The sequence below is a fragment of the Oscarella lobularis genome, chromosome 9 (assembly GCF_947507565.1).
Source record: "Oscarella lobularis chromosome 9, ooOscLobu1.1, whole genome shotgun sequence".
NCBI classification, from domain to species: Eukaryota; Metazoa; Porifera; class Homoscleromorpha; order Homosclerophorida; family Oscarellidae; genus Oscarella; species Oscarella lobularis.
The window spans coordinates 583,323-596,837 of NC_089183.1; the positions used below are offsets into that span (position 1 = coordinate 583,323).

The following is a 13,515-nucleotide window of genomic DNA, read 5'->3' on the forward strand; positions in this document are numbered from 1 at the left end:
TCTGGCTAAGGTATGTCACTTTCCGCCAAAGAAACGTGTGGGGGCCCAGTGTCTCGTGGCATCTCCTCACTCGGATTAGCAATCTATACCCGAAAGATGACCTGACCCCCAGGACAAAACGCTGACCTTCTACTGGTGGACTTTTGCAATCGTTTCGTAAATCCTCTCTCGACACGGTAGACTCGTTTCCTATCTAAGCGAAAGTCTACGGCCTCTTTGGGGCCCCGGTACGACGCGGTCGGGGGGACGGTGTGGGAGAGCCGTTCTCGATCCGGTCGTGTTCGGGCCAATGAAGCAAGGTCTCGCTTCCAAAATTTTTGGGCTGCAACTGCGTTCGAACCTCCGCGTTTTAATATCCAAGAAACACTAAACACAAGGGAAAAGGAAACAAAAAGAAATACACACACAAACAGACAAACAGATCAATCCCTGTTGAAGCACCTGACTGAGGTGTCAACAGAGCTAACAGATACACAAACAGGGGAATGGGGAACAATACACTTAACTTTACGAAGAATAATACGAGCATTCTCGCGCTGGAGACAAACCGCCATATGACGTCGCCAGTACGCGAGAAAGCTATTTTTGTCATTAAAAAAGTCGATCGACGGGCGTTCTGCTACTTGCCGGAGGATGCGTAGCGCAATCGGACTCCAGCGACCGAAGACTTCCATCACGAGCGGCTCAAAGAGGTAGCCTAACTTGTTTGCCTCTTCCCGAAACTTCTTGATCTTAAAGTTATCTCGCTCGGATGCTGCGTGGCCGGCATTCTTCGCACTCTGCGGCAAGACGGTCGACGCTTGAGGGTGCGCGATGCTTACGTCAAGAAGCAGCTTCTTGCCGTCGTTAAAATTGAAGACACCAATGTCCGGCCGCTTATTACTGTTGTCAAATTGGTGTTCTCTCTCCAAGTCGCATACATAATTAACCGATTGAAGCATTTTCAACCAGCCAAATTGGATAGCGTTGTGGCGGCGTGTTGCACCGGAGCCTACAGCGCAAGTGATAACATGGTAACCCAAATCAGCAACTTCAGCACCGCAGTTGCAGCGCCGAATTTGCCGAAGCATGGGAATGCTCCCCCCAAGTCGAAGGAGAGTCGCCGTTTGGAACTCTGCTGATGTAAACGACAACTCTCTCGAAGAGGGGAGAGCATCAAGCCACGCGCCAGCTTCGGAGCATGCAGCACTCCGGAGGCGAGCTTTAGACCGTTGATCACTGACCGTGATGAGGTTGTCAAAATCACGATCAGCTAAGCATCTTGTTAGACGAGATTGCAATTTTAAGACCTTCTCAGGCAGAGCCTCAATCGAAGGAAGAACCTCAGAAATTGCACTGCAAGACTTCTTCAGCAACTCCAGACAGTGATGGACGATATCTGGTGGGGTGACGTTAATGTCCAGAGGAGCAGAAGGGAATTGTGGCAGGCGTTCCGGCAGAAATGCTAACGTCGACGCCCAAGACCCCAAAAAGGCACAAGGAGAAGCCGATGCAGCTGATAACAAGCCAAAGCCTCCTAACGAGATGGGAAGGCTAATTTGGCTTTTCTGCTGAACTGTTGCGCTGATGCCAATAATTGACTGAAATGTATCCAAAATGTCAAGGTCATGTTGTGCTGCTGCTTCCGCCACGTTATGAGGCGCTGCCGACCGTAAAAGATGTGTAATAGTCGGAACGCCACAATAACGTAGCAAAAGCATGGCTGATTGTAAATTGCGCATGCATCGAAGCTTTTTCAAGAAAGGAAGCCGATTTTGAGTAAACTTGACACATTGTCGCTGCACAAACGAGTCCGAGCCGACGGGACAACCCAGTACTTGCATTCCGTCCGTAGTGAACGGAATAGGAAGTGACCAATCCGGAACGGGAATCATGCTGAGAGCCTCACATTTGTCCGGGCGAATGTGAAGTCCGATGGCTTTCATTTCTTGCTGTAAGCAATCATATGCCGCTAAAACATCCGTTTTAGGGCCAGCCACCATCGCATCATCTAGATAACTGACGACGAATCCTTGCTCACATTTTTCCGCTGCCATCTTCAAACAGGGATGAAGGGCGAGGGAAAAGAGGAAAGGTCCCAGTGGATCGCCTTGTTGGACTCCTTCTGAGGATTGAATACAATCCACACCATCTGGGGTTAAAAGACAGAGAGAAGGTGAATTGAAATAGCAGCTTGCGACGAAGTGGTAGAGTGACGGGAAATGTTCAGCAACACCTTCCAAAAAAGCCTGACGGGAGATTGAGTTAAACGCATTTTTTGCGTCTGTCTTAAGAATAATCCAATCAGCGTGGTGCAGCCTGGATCGCGCTAATACGAACGCATCGCAAAAAGGTACGTACACGGGCAAATCGAACAGATTTTATCTTGTCTTTCTTTTAGGTGGACCCTCTATAATACGAAGAATCAAGATGGATGCTCCGACGATCATATATGCGCCGTCAAAACGATCGTAGCGCCGCAGACAACGACGCGCTTTGCAGCGAGAAGCGTCGCCGTTTCGTCGTAGAGAACGTGGACGGCGAGAGCGACGGCAAACAGGGCGAACAACAAGACATCGATGGATTATTTGAATATTATATAGTTGTAGGTAGCGTTTTCGTGCAAATCTATCGTTCAACGATGCACAGGGGATTTAGGATAAAATAAGGATTTTTTTCTTGTGGGGATTTAGCGTGCGTGGCGTTCGAAAACGAACGGAAGCATCCCACTCTTCCGCGTTCCGTCTCGCCGCGTTCCGTCTCCTCGCTGTATAACGGACGATGAAGCACGCAGGTAGAGTAGGACCTCGGCTTTCGGACATTCTGCGATTTCGGACGCTCGCACAGCAAATCTAGCGAACCGATTCTGGCTTCCTCTGGCGCATTTGAAAGCCCAATCCCTGCCAGGAAGATGTGCCAGAGCGCGAATCAATAGACCAAACCCTCATGATTTTATGAGAAGATTAGCGCGCGCAGGTCAAATCCTCCGCTTTCGGACAGCAGTATCGCTTTCGGACACGTATGCGTAGCTCATTCAAATTTTAATGTTTCGCCTAGAATTTTTTTTCACAAAATCCTCTATCATAGAGCTTTCGAACGCAGTAAAGCTTTAGCCAAATGGTCTAGTCTATCGCATGCTAAAAATCGACGAATATACCGACATCGCACCTCGGTGTTCGGACACCAGTTATTCCGTTTGCAAAGCCCAAATCCGTTTCTAAAAGGACATTCTGAATTTTCTGTAAGGTATTTGAAACAATTTTCAAAAGCAGCTTAAAAAAGAGTAACTTTGCTAAGCAATTGGGCTGTTTAGTGCATGAAAATGCATTTCTTGGGTTTGCTTTAGTAGCAATAAAACTAAATATAGCAACGAAAATACCCAAACTGGCACAGAAGCAAGCGGTGCGAAGAAAAAGTCACCCTAAAACTTCGTATTAATGAAAAATTCTGCCGCATACAGTACTTTACGCCAAATGCATTTGTCGTGCTGATTTTTATCGCAACGTGAGAAACATTACATAAAAGTACGCCTTTTTACAGTATCTGTCTCTGGAGTGCTCTTGACTTCCATAAGTAGAGCAAGTACATTTTTAGCAGCATCGAGATTCATGAAGATATCACAGCCAGAGTGTGATACCAAGAATCTGAAATTCGATCTTTATATAAGAGCACTCAAACTGAAATTCTTAGAACGCAATAGATAAATTAATAAACGCAGATGGTCAGCTTGACGTAGCCTGAGCTCTTGGCAATATACCAAACACTATGATAAAGTTTGAACAAACTGCATTTTGCGTAACGTCCTGTACTCGTATGTGACAGAATTTTTCAATAATATGAAGTTTAAGGGTGACTTTTTCTTCGCACCGCTTGCTTCTGTACCAGTTTGGGTAATCTCGTTGCTATATTTAGTTTTATGGCTACTAAAGCAAACCCAAGAAATGCATTTTCATGCACTAAACAGCCCAATTGCTTAGCAATGTTACTCTTTTTTAAGCTGCTTTTGAAAATTGTTTCAAATACCTTACAGAAAATTCAGAATGTCCTTTTAGAAACGGATTTGGGCTTTGCAAACGGAATAACTGGTGTCCGAACACCGAGGTGCGATGTCGGTATATTCGTCGATTTTTAGCATGCGATAGACTAGACCATTTGGCTAAAGCTTTACTGCGTTCGAAAGCTCTATGATAGAAGATTTTGTGAAAAAAAATTCTAGGCGAAACATTAAAATTTGAATGAGCTACGCATACGTGTCCGAAAGCGATACTGCTGTCCGAAAGCGGAGGATTTGACCTGCGCGCGCTAATCTTCTCATAAAATTATGAGGGTTTGGTCTATTGATTCGCGCTCTGGCACATCTTCCTGGCAGGGATTGGGCTTTCAAATGCGCCATAGGAAGCCAGAATCGGTTCGCTAGATTTGCTGTGCGAGCGTCCGAAATGGCAGAATGTCCGAAAGCCGAGGTCCTACTCTAGGTCTACTAGATAGCGGTGGGACGCTTCCAGGAACGAAAACGTCTAGCTCTTCCGCGTCAGTGCCGTGTACGCTCCGAAAAGCACCCCTTCTCGCACGCTAATGACTTCAAACCTCGCACGTTGGCAGCATGTTAGCGGCAGGTCCGCGAAAACGAAGTTGCGCACCCTATAACCTAATTAATGCCTACGTCGATCAGCAACTAAATTTAGCACGTCGATGCGTCGACGTCACGAGAGTTCTTTTGATGTTTGTGACTGTATCTTTCATAGGTCTTACCTTTCTCGCTATTTCTCTCTTGATGTGCACGGTGCAACTTCGAGCGGCGAAACGAAGTCTATCTACATGCACGCGTCGCGGCGATTTTCAATGTCTCGACGGACACTGCATTTCTCGACGTCGCCGTTGCGACGGAAAGGTCGACTGCGACGACGGCTCAGACGAACGGATCGGCTGCAAACGAAGAAGAAAACGTTTCAGCTGTTATTTCTACGAATATCTGTGCTCAAACGGAGATTGCGTTTCATCGCATCGCAAGTGCGACGGCTACAACGACTGCGGAGACAATTCTGACGAATGGTGGTGCGACACAACGCCGGCACCATTATGTCCGCAATACGAATTTCAGTGCGATAATGGACATTGTGCTCCGCAATCGTTTGTATGCGATGGGGACAACGACTGCGATGACTTTTCCGACGAAAGAGCGTGTTCGACAACGCCGGCACCGTATTGTTCATACGTGTATAACCGCTTTCAATGCGATAATGGACGATGCGTTCATCAATCGTTTGTATGCGATGGCTACAATGACTGCCGAGATTATTCCGACGAAAGGTCGTGCCACGGTTCACTAACGTACTGTTCATATCAGTGCAATAATGGACGATGTACTTTGCAATCGTATGTGTGCAATGGCGACAATGACTGCGGAGACAATTCTGACGAAGAAAATTGCCGTAAGAACGATACAGTAGATGGTTCGACTCTAAAATCGAATCTATCTTAGGTCACAAGGAGTTGTCGGTCGGGGTGACGATCGGTATAGCGTTTGCTGTCGTCTTTCTCGTCGTTGTCGGCACGATGACTGCGCTGTACGTTCGGGCGAAAAGGAAGCGACGCCGACGGCAGTTGGGCGTTACGACGACGACGACGACGTCGGGATCATCTCGAGTCGCCTTTGCGCCGTCCCACCCAAGGAATCCCGTTCAAATAGGTTCACATGGAAGACATCCGTATGCTGCTGCTCCGCATACAGGCGGTGAAAGCGCTTTGCCAACGTATCAGGAAGTAATGGGAAGATCATCTGGTGAACATTCTGGCAGAGTAGAGAGCTCAGAGGAGCAGGCCACAGCATTTGTGCAGCGGGAAGCAATCCGTAGTACTGAATGGCATACGTAAGATGGAACTCTTCTTGATATGCTGAGAGTGTATTGGCGTTTGAAGTATTATTAATAGTAGATGGTTTTAATTAGAATCTTGCTTGGCTCAATAAAGAATAATTTACTGAGATGCGATGGTTCTTTCGAAAGAAACAAGACGCCTGCACTGGTAGAAATTTCAAAAGTGTCATCGATCTTTTTTGGAGACATAATATCACGTCTTTAAAGGTCAACTCAAAGACGTACTGCCCTTCAGTTCTAAATTTAGTGCTTGGGTAGGTCAATTATGGGTGATTTAGCGTGCGTTTATGCGGCCGGATTTGAAACCATCTGACTCTTTTGCTTCGTCTCGCCGTACCGTCTCGTTGCGTCGCCTTGCTGTATAAACTGACCATGAAGCGCACAGGTACAGTACCAGCTAGGTAACAGTGTGACGCTTCCGGGAAGACCTTCTTCCGGGTCAGCGCCCCGTGTACGCTCCGAGTCGTACGCTAATGACTTGAAACCTCGCACGCTGGCAGCTGGCCTAGGGTTGTCCGAGAAAAACGTTCGAAACGAAGTTGCGCACTACAGTAACGCCACTAACGCCTACGTCAGCGCGTCGATACATCCGTCGACGTCATGAGCGCCCTTCTTTAATTAATGCACAGTGTGCTTAGACAGTTATCATATATATGGGCTCTGAGTTGTGAAAATTTTGATGCTGGTGACTGTATCTTTCGTAGGTCTTACCTTTCTTGCTATTTCTCTTTTCTTTTGATGTGCACGGTGCAACTTCGAGCGGCGAAACGAAGTCTATCTACATGCACGCGTCGCGGCGATTTTCAATGTCTCGACGGACAGTGCATTTCTCGACGTCATCGTTGCGACGGAAAGGTCGACTGCAACGATGGCTCAGACGAACAAATCGATTGCAAACGAAGGAGAAAACGCTCCAGCTGCTTTTCCTTCCAATACCAATGCGCAAATGGACTGTGCATTTCATCATGGCGCAAATGCAACGGTAACAATGACTGCGGAGACTATTCTGACGAATGGATGTGTTCAACGCCGGCAACGTGTCCATTTGACCGCCGCTTTCAATGTGCAAATGGAGAATGCGTCCCGCAATCATACAGATGCGACGGCTTCGCCGACTGCAATGACTATTCAGACGAATGGTCGTGTCCGACAACGTCGGCACCGTGTCCGTATTACCGCTTTCAGTGCTCAAATGGGAGATGCGTCTCGCGATCATATCAATGCAACGGTGACAACAATTGCGGTGACAATTCCGACGAATGGTCGTGTCCGACAACGTCGGCACTGTATTGTTCGCACAACTTTCGATGCCATAATGGAGGATGTGTTCCGCAATCGTATGTGTGCGACGGCGACAACGACTGCGGGGACAATTCTGACGAAGAAAATTGCCGTAAAGAACGATTGTGTAGACGTTTAGACTCTAAAATCAAATCTATCTTAGGTCACAAGGAGTTGTCGGTCGGGGCGACGATCGGTCTAGCGTTCGCTGTCGGAATCGTCGTCTTTCTCGTCGTTGTCGGCACGATGATTACGCTGTACGTTCGAGCAAAAAATCAGCGACGTCGGCAATTGCGCGTTTCGATGACGACGACGACGTCGGGATCATCTCGAGTCGTCTTTGCGCCCTCGCACGCAAGGACCATTCGAATGGGTCCACAAGGTAGGCAGCCGTATGCTGCTGCTCCGCATGCAGGCGGTGAAAGCGCTTTGCCTACGTATGAAGAAGTAATGGAAAGATCATCTGGTGAACCTTCTGGCAGAGTAGAGAGCTCAGAGGAGCAGGCCACAGCATTTGTGCAGCGGGAAGGGCACAATCTGTAGCACTGAATGGCATACGTGAGATGGAACTCTTCTTGATATGCTGAGAGTATTGGCGTTTGTAGAGCATGAAGTTTTATTAATAGTAGATGGTTTTGATTATAGAATCTGCCGGCCTAACTAAAATTGCTTGGCTCAATAAAGAATCAGGAAATTGCTAATAATTTACGGAGATGCGATGGTTCTTTCGAAAGAAACGAGACGCCTGCACTGGTACTGTAGAAATTTCAAAAGTGGCATCGATCTTTTTGGAGACATAATATCACGTCTCTAAAGGTCAACTCGAAGACGTACTTCTGCCCTTCAGTTCTAAATTTAGTGCTTGGGGAGGTCAATTATATGGGGCGATTTAGCGTGCGTTTTATGCGGCCGGATTTGAACCATCGGACTCTTTTGTTTCGTCTCGCCGTACCGTCTCGTTGCGTCGCCTTGCTGTATAAACTGACCATGAAGCGCACAGATACAGTACCAGGTAAACGGTGTGACGCTTCCGGGAAGACCTTCTTCCGGGTCAGCGCCCCGTGTACGCTCCGAGTCGTACGCTAATGACTTGAAACCTCGAGCTGGCTTAGGGTTGTCCGAGAAAAACGTTCGAAACGAAGTTGCGCACTCTGTAAATCACAGTAACGCCACTAACGCCTACGTCAACACGTCGATACATCCGTCGACGTCATGAGCGCCCTTCTTTAATTAATTACTGCACAGTGTACTTAGACAGTTATCATATATATGGGCTCTGAGTTGTGAAAATTTTGATGCTGGTGACTGTATCTTTCGTAGGTCTTACCTTTCTTGCTATTTCTCTTTGTCTTTTGATGTGCACGGTGCAACTTCGAGCGGCGAAACGAAATCTACCTACATGCACGCGTCGCGGCGATTTTCAATGTCTCGACGGACAGTGCATTTCTCGACGTCATCGTTGCGACGGAAAGGTCGACTGCGACGATGGCTCAGACGAGCAAATCGATTGCAAACGAAGGAGAAAACGCTCCGGCTGCTTTTCCTTCCAATACCAATGCGCAAATGGACATTGCATTTCATCATGGCGCAAGTGCGACGGTAACAATGACTGCGGAGACTATTCTGACGAACGGGGGTGTCCGACGTCGGCACCGTGTCCGTATGACCGCTTTCAGTGTGCAAATGGAATATGCGTCCGGCAATCCTACATGTGTGACGGCGACAATGACTGCGGGGACTATTCTGACGAACGGGGGTGTCCGACGTCGGCACCGTGCCCATTTTACCGCTTTCAGTGCGTGAATGGGAGATGCGTCTCGCGATCATACATATGCGACGGCGACAACGATTGCGGTGACTATTCGGACGAAAGGTCGTGCCCGACTCCGACATCGGCACCTTATTGTTCATGGAACTACTTTCAGTGCCCTAATGGAGGATGTGTTCCGCAATCGTATGTGTGCGACGGCGACAATGACTGCGGTGACTATTCCGACGAAAGGTCGTGTCCGACAACGTCGGCACCGTGCCCATATTACAGTTTTCACTGCTATAATGGAAGATGCGTCTCGCGATCATATCAATGCAACGGCAACAACGACTGCGGTGACTATTCCGACGAAAGGTCGTGTCCGACAACGTCGGCGCCGTACTGTTCATGGCACCACTTTCGATGCCATAATGGACGATGTGTTCCGCAATCGTATGTGTGCGACGGCGACAACGACTGCTGGGACAATTCTGACGAAGAAAATTGCCGTAAAGAACGATTGTGTAGATGTTTAGACTCTAAAATCAAATCTATCTTAGGTCACAAGGAGTTGTCGGTCGGGGCGACGATCGGTATAGCGTTCGCTGTCGGAATCGTCGTCTTTCTCGTCGTTGTCGGCACGATGATTGCGCTGTACGTTCGAGCGAAAAAGCAGCGACGTCGGCAATTGCGCGTTACGATGACGACGACGTCGGGATCATCTCGAGTCGTCTTTGCGCCCTCGCACGCAGGGACCGTTCGAATGGGTCCACAGGGAAGACAGCCGTCTACTGCTGCTCCGCATGCAGGCGGTGAAAGCGCTTTAAAATTGCCTACGTATCAGGAAGTAATGGAAAGATCATCTGGTGAACCTTCAGATGAGCAGGCCACAGCATTTGTGCAGCGGGAAGGACACAATCTGTAGCACTGAATGGCGTACGTGAGACGGAACTCTTCTTGATATGCTTAGATTATTGGCGTTGTAGAGCATGAAGTATTAATGGTTTTGATTAGAATCTGCTGGCTTAGCTAAGATTGCTTGGCTCCATAAAGAATCAGGAAATTGCTAATAATTTACTGAGATGCAATGGTTCTTTCGAAAGAAACAAGACGCCGGCACTGGTAGAGTGTCATCGATCGTCTCTGAAGGTTAACTCAAGGGCGTACTTCTTCACTTCTAAATTTAGTGCTTGGGGTGGGTCAATTTACGGGCGATTTAGCGTGCGTTTTATGCGGCCGGATTTGAACCATCCGACTCTTTTGTTTCGTCTCGCCGTACCGTCTCGTTGCGTCGCCTTGCTGTATAAACTGACCATGAAGCGCGCAGGTACCAGGTAACGGTGTGACGCTTCCGGGAAGACCTTCCGGGTCAGCGCCCCATGTACGCTCCGAGTCGTACGCTAGTGACTTGAAACCGCAGCTGGCCTAAGGTTGTCCGAGAAAAACGTTCGAAACGAAGTTGCGCACTCTACAGTAACGCCACTAATGCCTACGTCAGCACGTCGATACATCCGCGTCGACCTCACATATGAACGTCCTTCTTTAATTAATTAATTATATATGTGGGCTCTGAGTTGTGAAAATTTTGATGCTGGTGACTTTATCTTTCGTAGGTCTTACCTTTCTCTTTCTCGCTATTTCTCTTTTTCTTTTGATGTGCACGGTGCAACTTAAAGCCGCGAAACGAAGTCTATCTACATGCACGCGTCGCGGCGATTTTCAATGTCTCGACGGACAGTGCATTTCTCGACGTCATCGTTGCGACGGAAAGGTCGACTGCGACGATGGCTCAGACGAACAAATCGATTGCAAACGAAGGAGAAAACGTTTCGGCTGCTTTTCCTTCCAATACCAATGCGCAAATGGACTGTGCATTTCACCGTGGCGCAAGTGCAACGGTAACAATGACTGCGGAGACTATTCTGACGAACGGGGGTGTCCGACGTCGGCACCGTGCTACTATTACCGCTTTCGGTGTGCAAATGGAGGATGCGTCTCGCGATCATACATATGCGACGGCAACAATGACTGCGGTGACTATTCCGACGAACGGTTGTGTCCGACAACGTCGGCACCGTATTGTTCATGGCCCCACTTTCAGTGCCATAATGGAGGATGTGTTCCGCAATCGTATGTGTGCGACGGCGAAAACGACTGCCGGGACAATTCTGACGAAGAAAATTGCCGTAAAGAACGATTTTGTAGATGTTTAGACTCTAAATTGAATCTATCTTTAGGGAACAAGAAGTTGTCGGTCGGGGCGACGATCGGTATAGCGTTCGTCGTCTTTCTCGCCGTTGTCGGCACGATGATTGCGCTGTACGTTCGAGCGAAAAAGCAGCGACGTCGGCAATTGCGCGTTACGATGACGACGACGTCGGGATCATCTCGAGTCGTCTTTGCGCCCTCGCACGCAGGGACCGTTCGAATGGGTCCACAGCCGTCTACTGCTGCTCCGCATGCAGGCGGTGAAAGCGCTTTGCCTGCGTATCAGGAAGTAATGGAAAGATCATCTGATGAACCTTCTGGCAGAGTAGAGAGGCCAAAGGAGCAGGCCACAGCGTTTGTGCAGCGGGAAGGGCACAACCTGTAGCACGGAATGGCGTACGTGAGACGGAACTCTTCTTGATACGCTTAGATTATTGGCGTTGTAGAGCATGAAGTATTAATGGTTTTGATTAGAATCTGCTGGCTTGGCTAAAATTGCTTGGCTCCATAAAGAATCAGGAAATTGCTAATAATTTACTGAGATGCAATGGTTCTTTCGAAAGAAACAAGACGCCGGCACTGGTGCAGTGTCATCGAACGTCTCTAAAGGTTAGTACTAATTAACTCAAGGACGTACTTCTGCACTTCTAAATTTAGTGCTTGGGGTGGGTCGTGCGTTTTATGCGGCCGGATTTGAACCATCCGACTCTTTTGCTTCGTCTCGCCGTACCGTCTCGTTGCACCGCCTTGCTGTATAAACTGACCATGAAGCGAGCAGGTACCAGGTAACGGTGTGACGCTTTTCCGGGAAGCTTCTTCCGGGTCAGCGCCCCGTGTACGCTCCGAGTCGTACGCTAATGACTTGAAACCTCGCACGCTGGCAGTTGGCCTAGGGTTGTCCGAGAAAAACGTTCGAAACGAAGTTGCGCACTCTGTAAATGACAGTATAACGCCACTAACGCCTACGTCAGCACGTCGATACATCCGTCGACGTCACATATGAGCGTCTTTCTATAATTATTGCACAATGTGCTTAGACAGTATCATATATATGGGCTCTGAGTTGTGAAATTTTGAATCTGGCGACTCTATCTTTCGTAGGTCTTACCTTTCTCGCTATTTCTCTTTTTCTTTTGATGTGCACGGTGCAACTGAAGGCCGCGAAACGAAGTCTATCTACATGCACGCGTCGCGGCGATTTTCAATGTCTCGACGGACAGTGCATTTCTCGACGTCATCGTTGCGACGGAAAGGTCGACTGCGACGATGGCTCAGACGAACAAATCGATTGCAAACGAAGGAGAAAACGCTCCGGCTGCTATTCCTTCCAACGCTAATGCGCAAATGGACGGTGCATTCCATCATCGTACATATGCGACGGCGACAACGATTGCGGCGACTATTCGGACGAAAGGTGGTGTCCGACAACGTCGGCACCGTGTCCGTATGACCGCTTTCAGTGTGCAAATGGAAGATGCGTCCGGCAATCATACGTATGCGACGGCGACGATGACTGCTGGGACTATTCCGACGAAAGGTCGTGTCGGACTACGTCGGCACCGTGCCCATATTACCGCTTTCAGTGTGCGAATGGAGGATGCGTCTCGCGATCATACATGTGCGACGGCGACAACAATTGCGGCGACTATTCGGACGAAAGGTCGTGTCCGACAACGTCAGCACCGTGTCCAAATTACCGTTTTCACTGCTATAATGGAAGATGCGTTCGGCAGTCGTTTGTGTGCGACGGCGACAACGACTGCTGGGACAATTCTGACGAACAAAATTGCCGTAAAGAACGATTGTGTAGATGTTTAGACTCTAAAATCAAATCTATCTTAGGTCACAAGGAGTTGTCGGTCGGGGCGACGATCGGTATAGCGTTCGCTGTCGGAATCGTCGTCTTTCTCGTCGTTGTCGGCACGATGATTGCGCTGTACGTTCGAGCGAAAAAGCAGCAACGTCGGCAATTGCGCGTTACGATGACGACGACGTCGGGATCATCTCGAGTCGTCTTTGCGCCCTCGCACGCAGGGACCGTTCAAATGGGTCCACAGGGAAGACAGCCGTCTACTGCTGCTCCGCATGCAGGCGGTGAAAGCGCTTTGCCTACGTATCAGGAAGTAATGGAAAGACCGTCTGGTGAACCTTCTGGCAAAGTAGAGAGCTCAGAGGAGCCGGCCACAGCATTTGTGCAGCGGGAAGGGCACAATCTGTAGCACTGAATGGCATACGTGAGACGGAACTCTTCTTGATATGCTTAGATTATTGGCGTTGTAGAGCATGAAGTAATAGTAGATGATTTTGATTAGAATCTGCTGGCTTAGCTTAAATTGCTTGGCTCAATAAAGAATCAGGAAGTTGCTAATAATTTACTGAGATGCAATGGTTCTTTCGAAAGAAACATGACGCCGGCACTGG

At 48.5% G+C, this 13,515-nt stretch overlaps 4 protein-coding genes and 1 long non-coding RNA gene across 6 annotated transcripts; 4 read left to right on the forward strand and 1 right to left on the reverse strand.

Annotated features, from left to right (window-relative positions):
* Nucleotides 1-360: 360 nt before the first annotated feature.
* On the reverse strand, nucleotides 361-1,910 carry LOC136191336 (uncharacterized). The gene has a single exon (XM_065979660.1). It carries the CDS (start codon nucleotides 1,872-1,874, stop codon nucleotides 423-425), a length of 1,452 nt encoding a protein of 483 aa, XP_065835732.1. The 5' UTR covers nucleotides 1,875-1,910; the 3' UTR covers nucleotides 361-422.
* A 792-nt stretch (nucleotides 1,911-2,702) lies between these two features.
* On the forward strand, nucleotides 2,703-5,853 carry LOC136191337 (sortilin-related receptor-like). Its single transcript, XM_065979661.1, has 3 exons — nucleotides 2,703-2,773; nucleotides 4,725-5,411; nucleotides 5,462-5,853. The coding sequence occupies exons 1-3, from the start codon at nucleotides 2,761-2,763 to the stop codon at nucleotides 5,851-5,853; spliced, it is 1,092 nt and encodes a 363-aa protein (XP_065835733.1). The 5' UTR covers nucleotides 2,703-2,760.
* A 294-nt stretch (nucleotides 5,854-6,147) lies between these two features.
* LOC136191167 (low-density lipoprotein receptor-related protein 4-like) lies at nucleotides 6,148-7,769 on the forward strand. 2 transcript variants are annotated; one of them, XM_065979471.1, is made up of 3 exons: nucleotides 6,148-6,240; nucleotides 6,560-7,248; nucleotides 7,300-7,769. In XM_065979471.1, exons 2-3 carry the CDS (start codon nucleotides 6,594-6,596, stop codon nucleotides 7,677-7,679), a joined length of 1,035 nt encoding a protein of 344 aa, XP_065835543.1. In that variant the 5' UTR covers nucleotides 6,148-6,240; nucleotides 6,560-6,593; the 3' UTR covers nucleotides 7,680-7,769. The 2 variants fall into 2 exon arrangements, with proteins under 2 accessions (XP_065835543.1, XP_065835542.1); XM_065979470.1 differs by having other exon boundaries at nucleotides 6,560-7,769.
* Nucleotides 7,770-8,029: 260 nt separating this feature from the next.
* LOC136191161 (low-density lipoprotein receptor-related protein 4-like) lies at nucleotides 8,030-9,974 on the forward strand. The gene is made up of 3 exons (XM_065979463.1): nucleotides 8,030-8,148; nucleotides 8,457-9,395; nucleotides 9,447-9,974. The coding sequence occupies exons 1-3, from the start codon at nucleotides 8,040-8,042 to the stop codon at nucleotides 9,809-9,811; spliced, it is 1,413 nt and encodes a 470-aa protein (XP_065835535.1). The 5' UTR covers nucleotides 8,030-8,039; the 3' UTR covers nucleotides 9,812-9,974.
* Nucleotides 9,975-11,504: 1,530 nt separating this feature from the next.
* Nucleotides 11,505-13,465, forward strand: LOC136191170 (uncharacterized). The gene is made up of 4 exons (XR_010670777.1): nucleotides 11,505-11,703; nucleotides 11,752-11,872; nucleotides 12,196-12,885; nucleotides 12,937-13,465. It is a non-coding gene; the product is annotated as an uncharacterized lncRNA (long non-coding RNA).
* The last annotated feature ends 50 nt before the right edge of the window (nucleotides 13,466-13,515 follow it).

Bases quoted from the DNA above. Each gene is read 5' to 3' on its own strand.
- LOC136191337 (XM_065979661.1), top strand. The intron at 5,412-5,461 runs GTAAGAACGATA...AATCTATCTTAG, and splicing joins TTCTGACGAAGAAAATTGCC to GTCACAAGGAGTTGTCGGTC.
- LOC136191161 (XM_065979463.1), top strand. From the start codon at position 8,040: ATGCGGCCGGATTTGAACCATCGGACTCTTTTGTTTCGTCTCGCCGTA. The intron at 8,149-8,456 runs GTAAACGGTGTG...TATCTTTCGTAG, and splicing joins GCGCACAGATACAGTACCAG to GTCTTACCTTTCTTGCTATT. The intron at 9,396-9,446 runs GTAAAGAACGAT...AATCTATCTTAG, and splicing joins TTCTGACGAAGAAAATTGCC to GTCACAAGGAGTTGTCGGTC.
- LOC136191336 (XM_065979660.1), bottom strand. From the start codon at position 1,874: ATGATTCCCGTTCCGGATTGGTCACTTCCTATTCCGTTCACTACGGAC.
- LOC136191167 (XM_065979470.1), top strand. From the start codon at position 6,594: ATGTGCACGGTGCAACTTCGAGCGGCGAAACGAAGTCTATCTACATGC.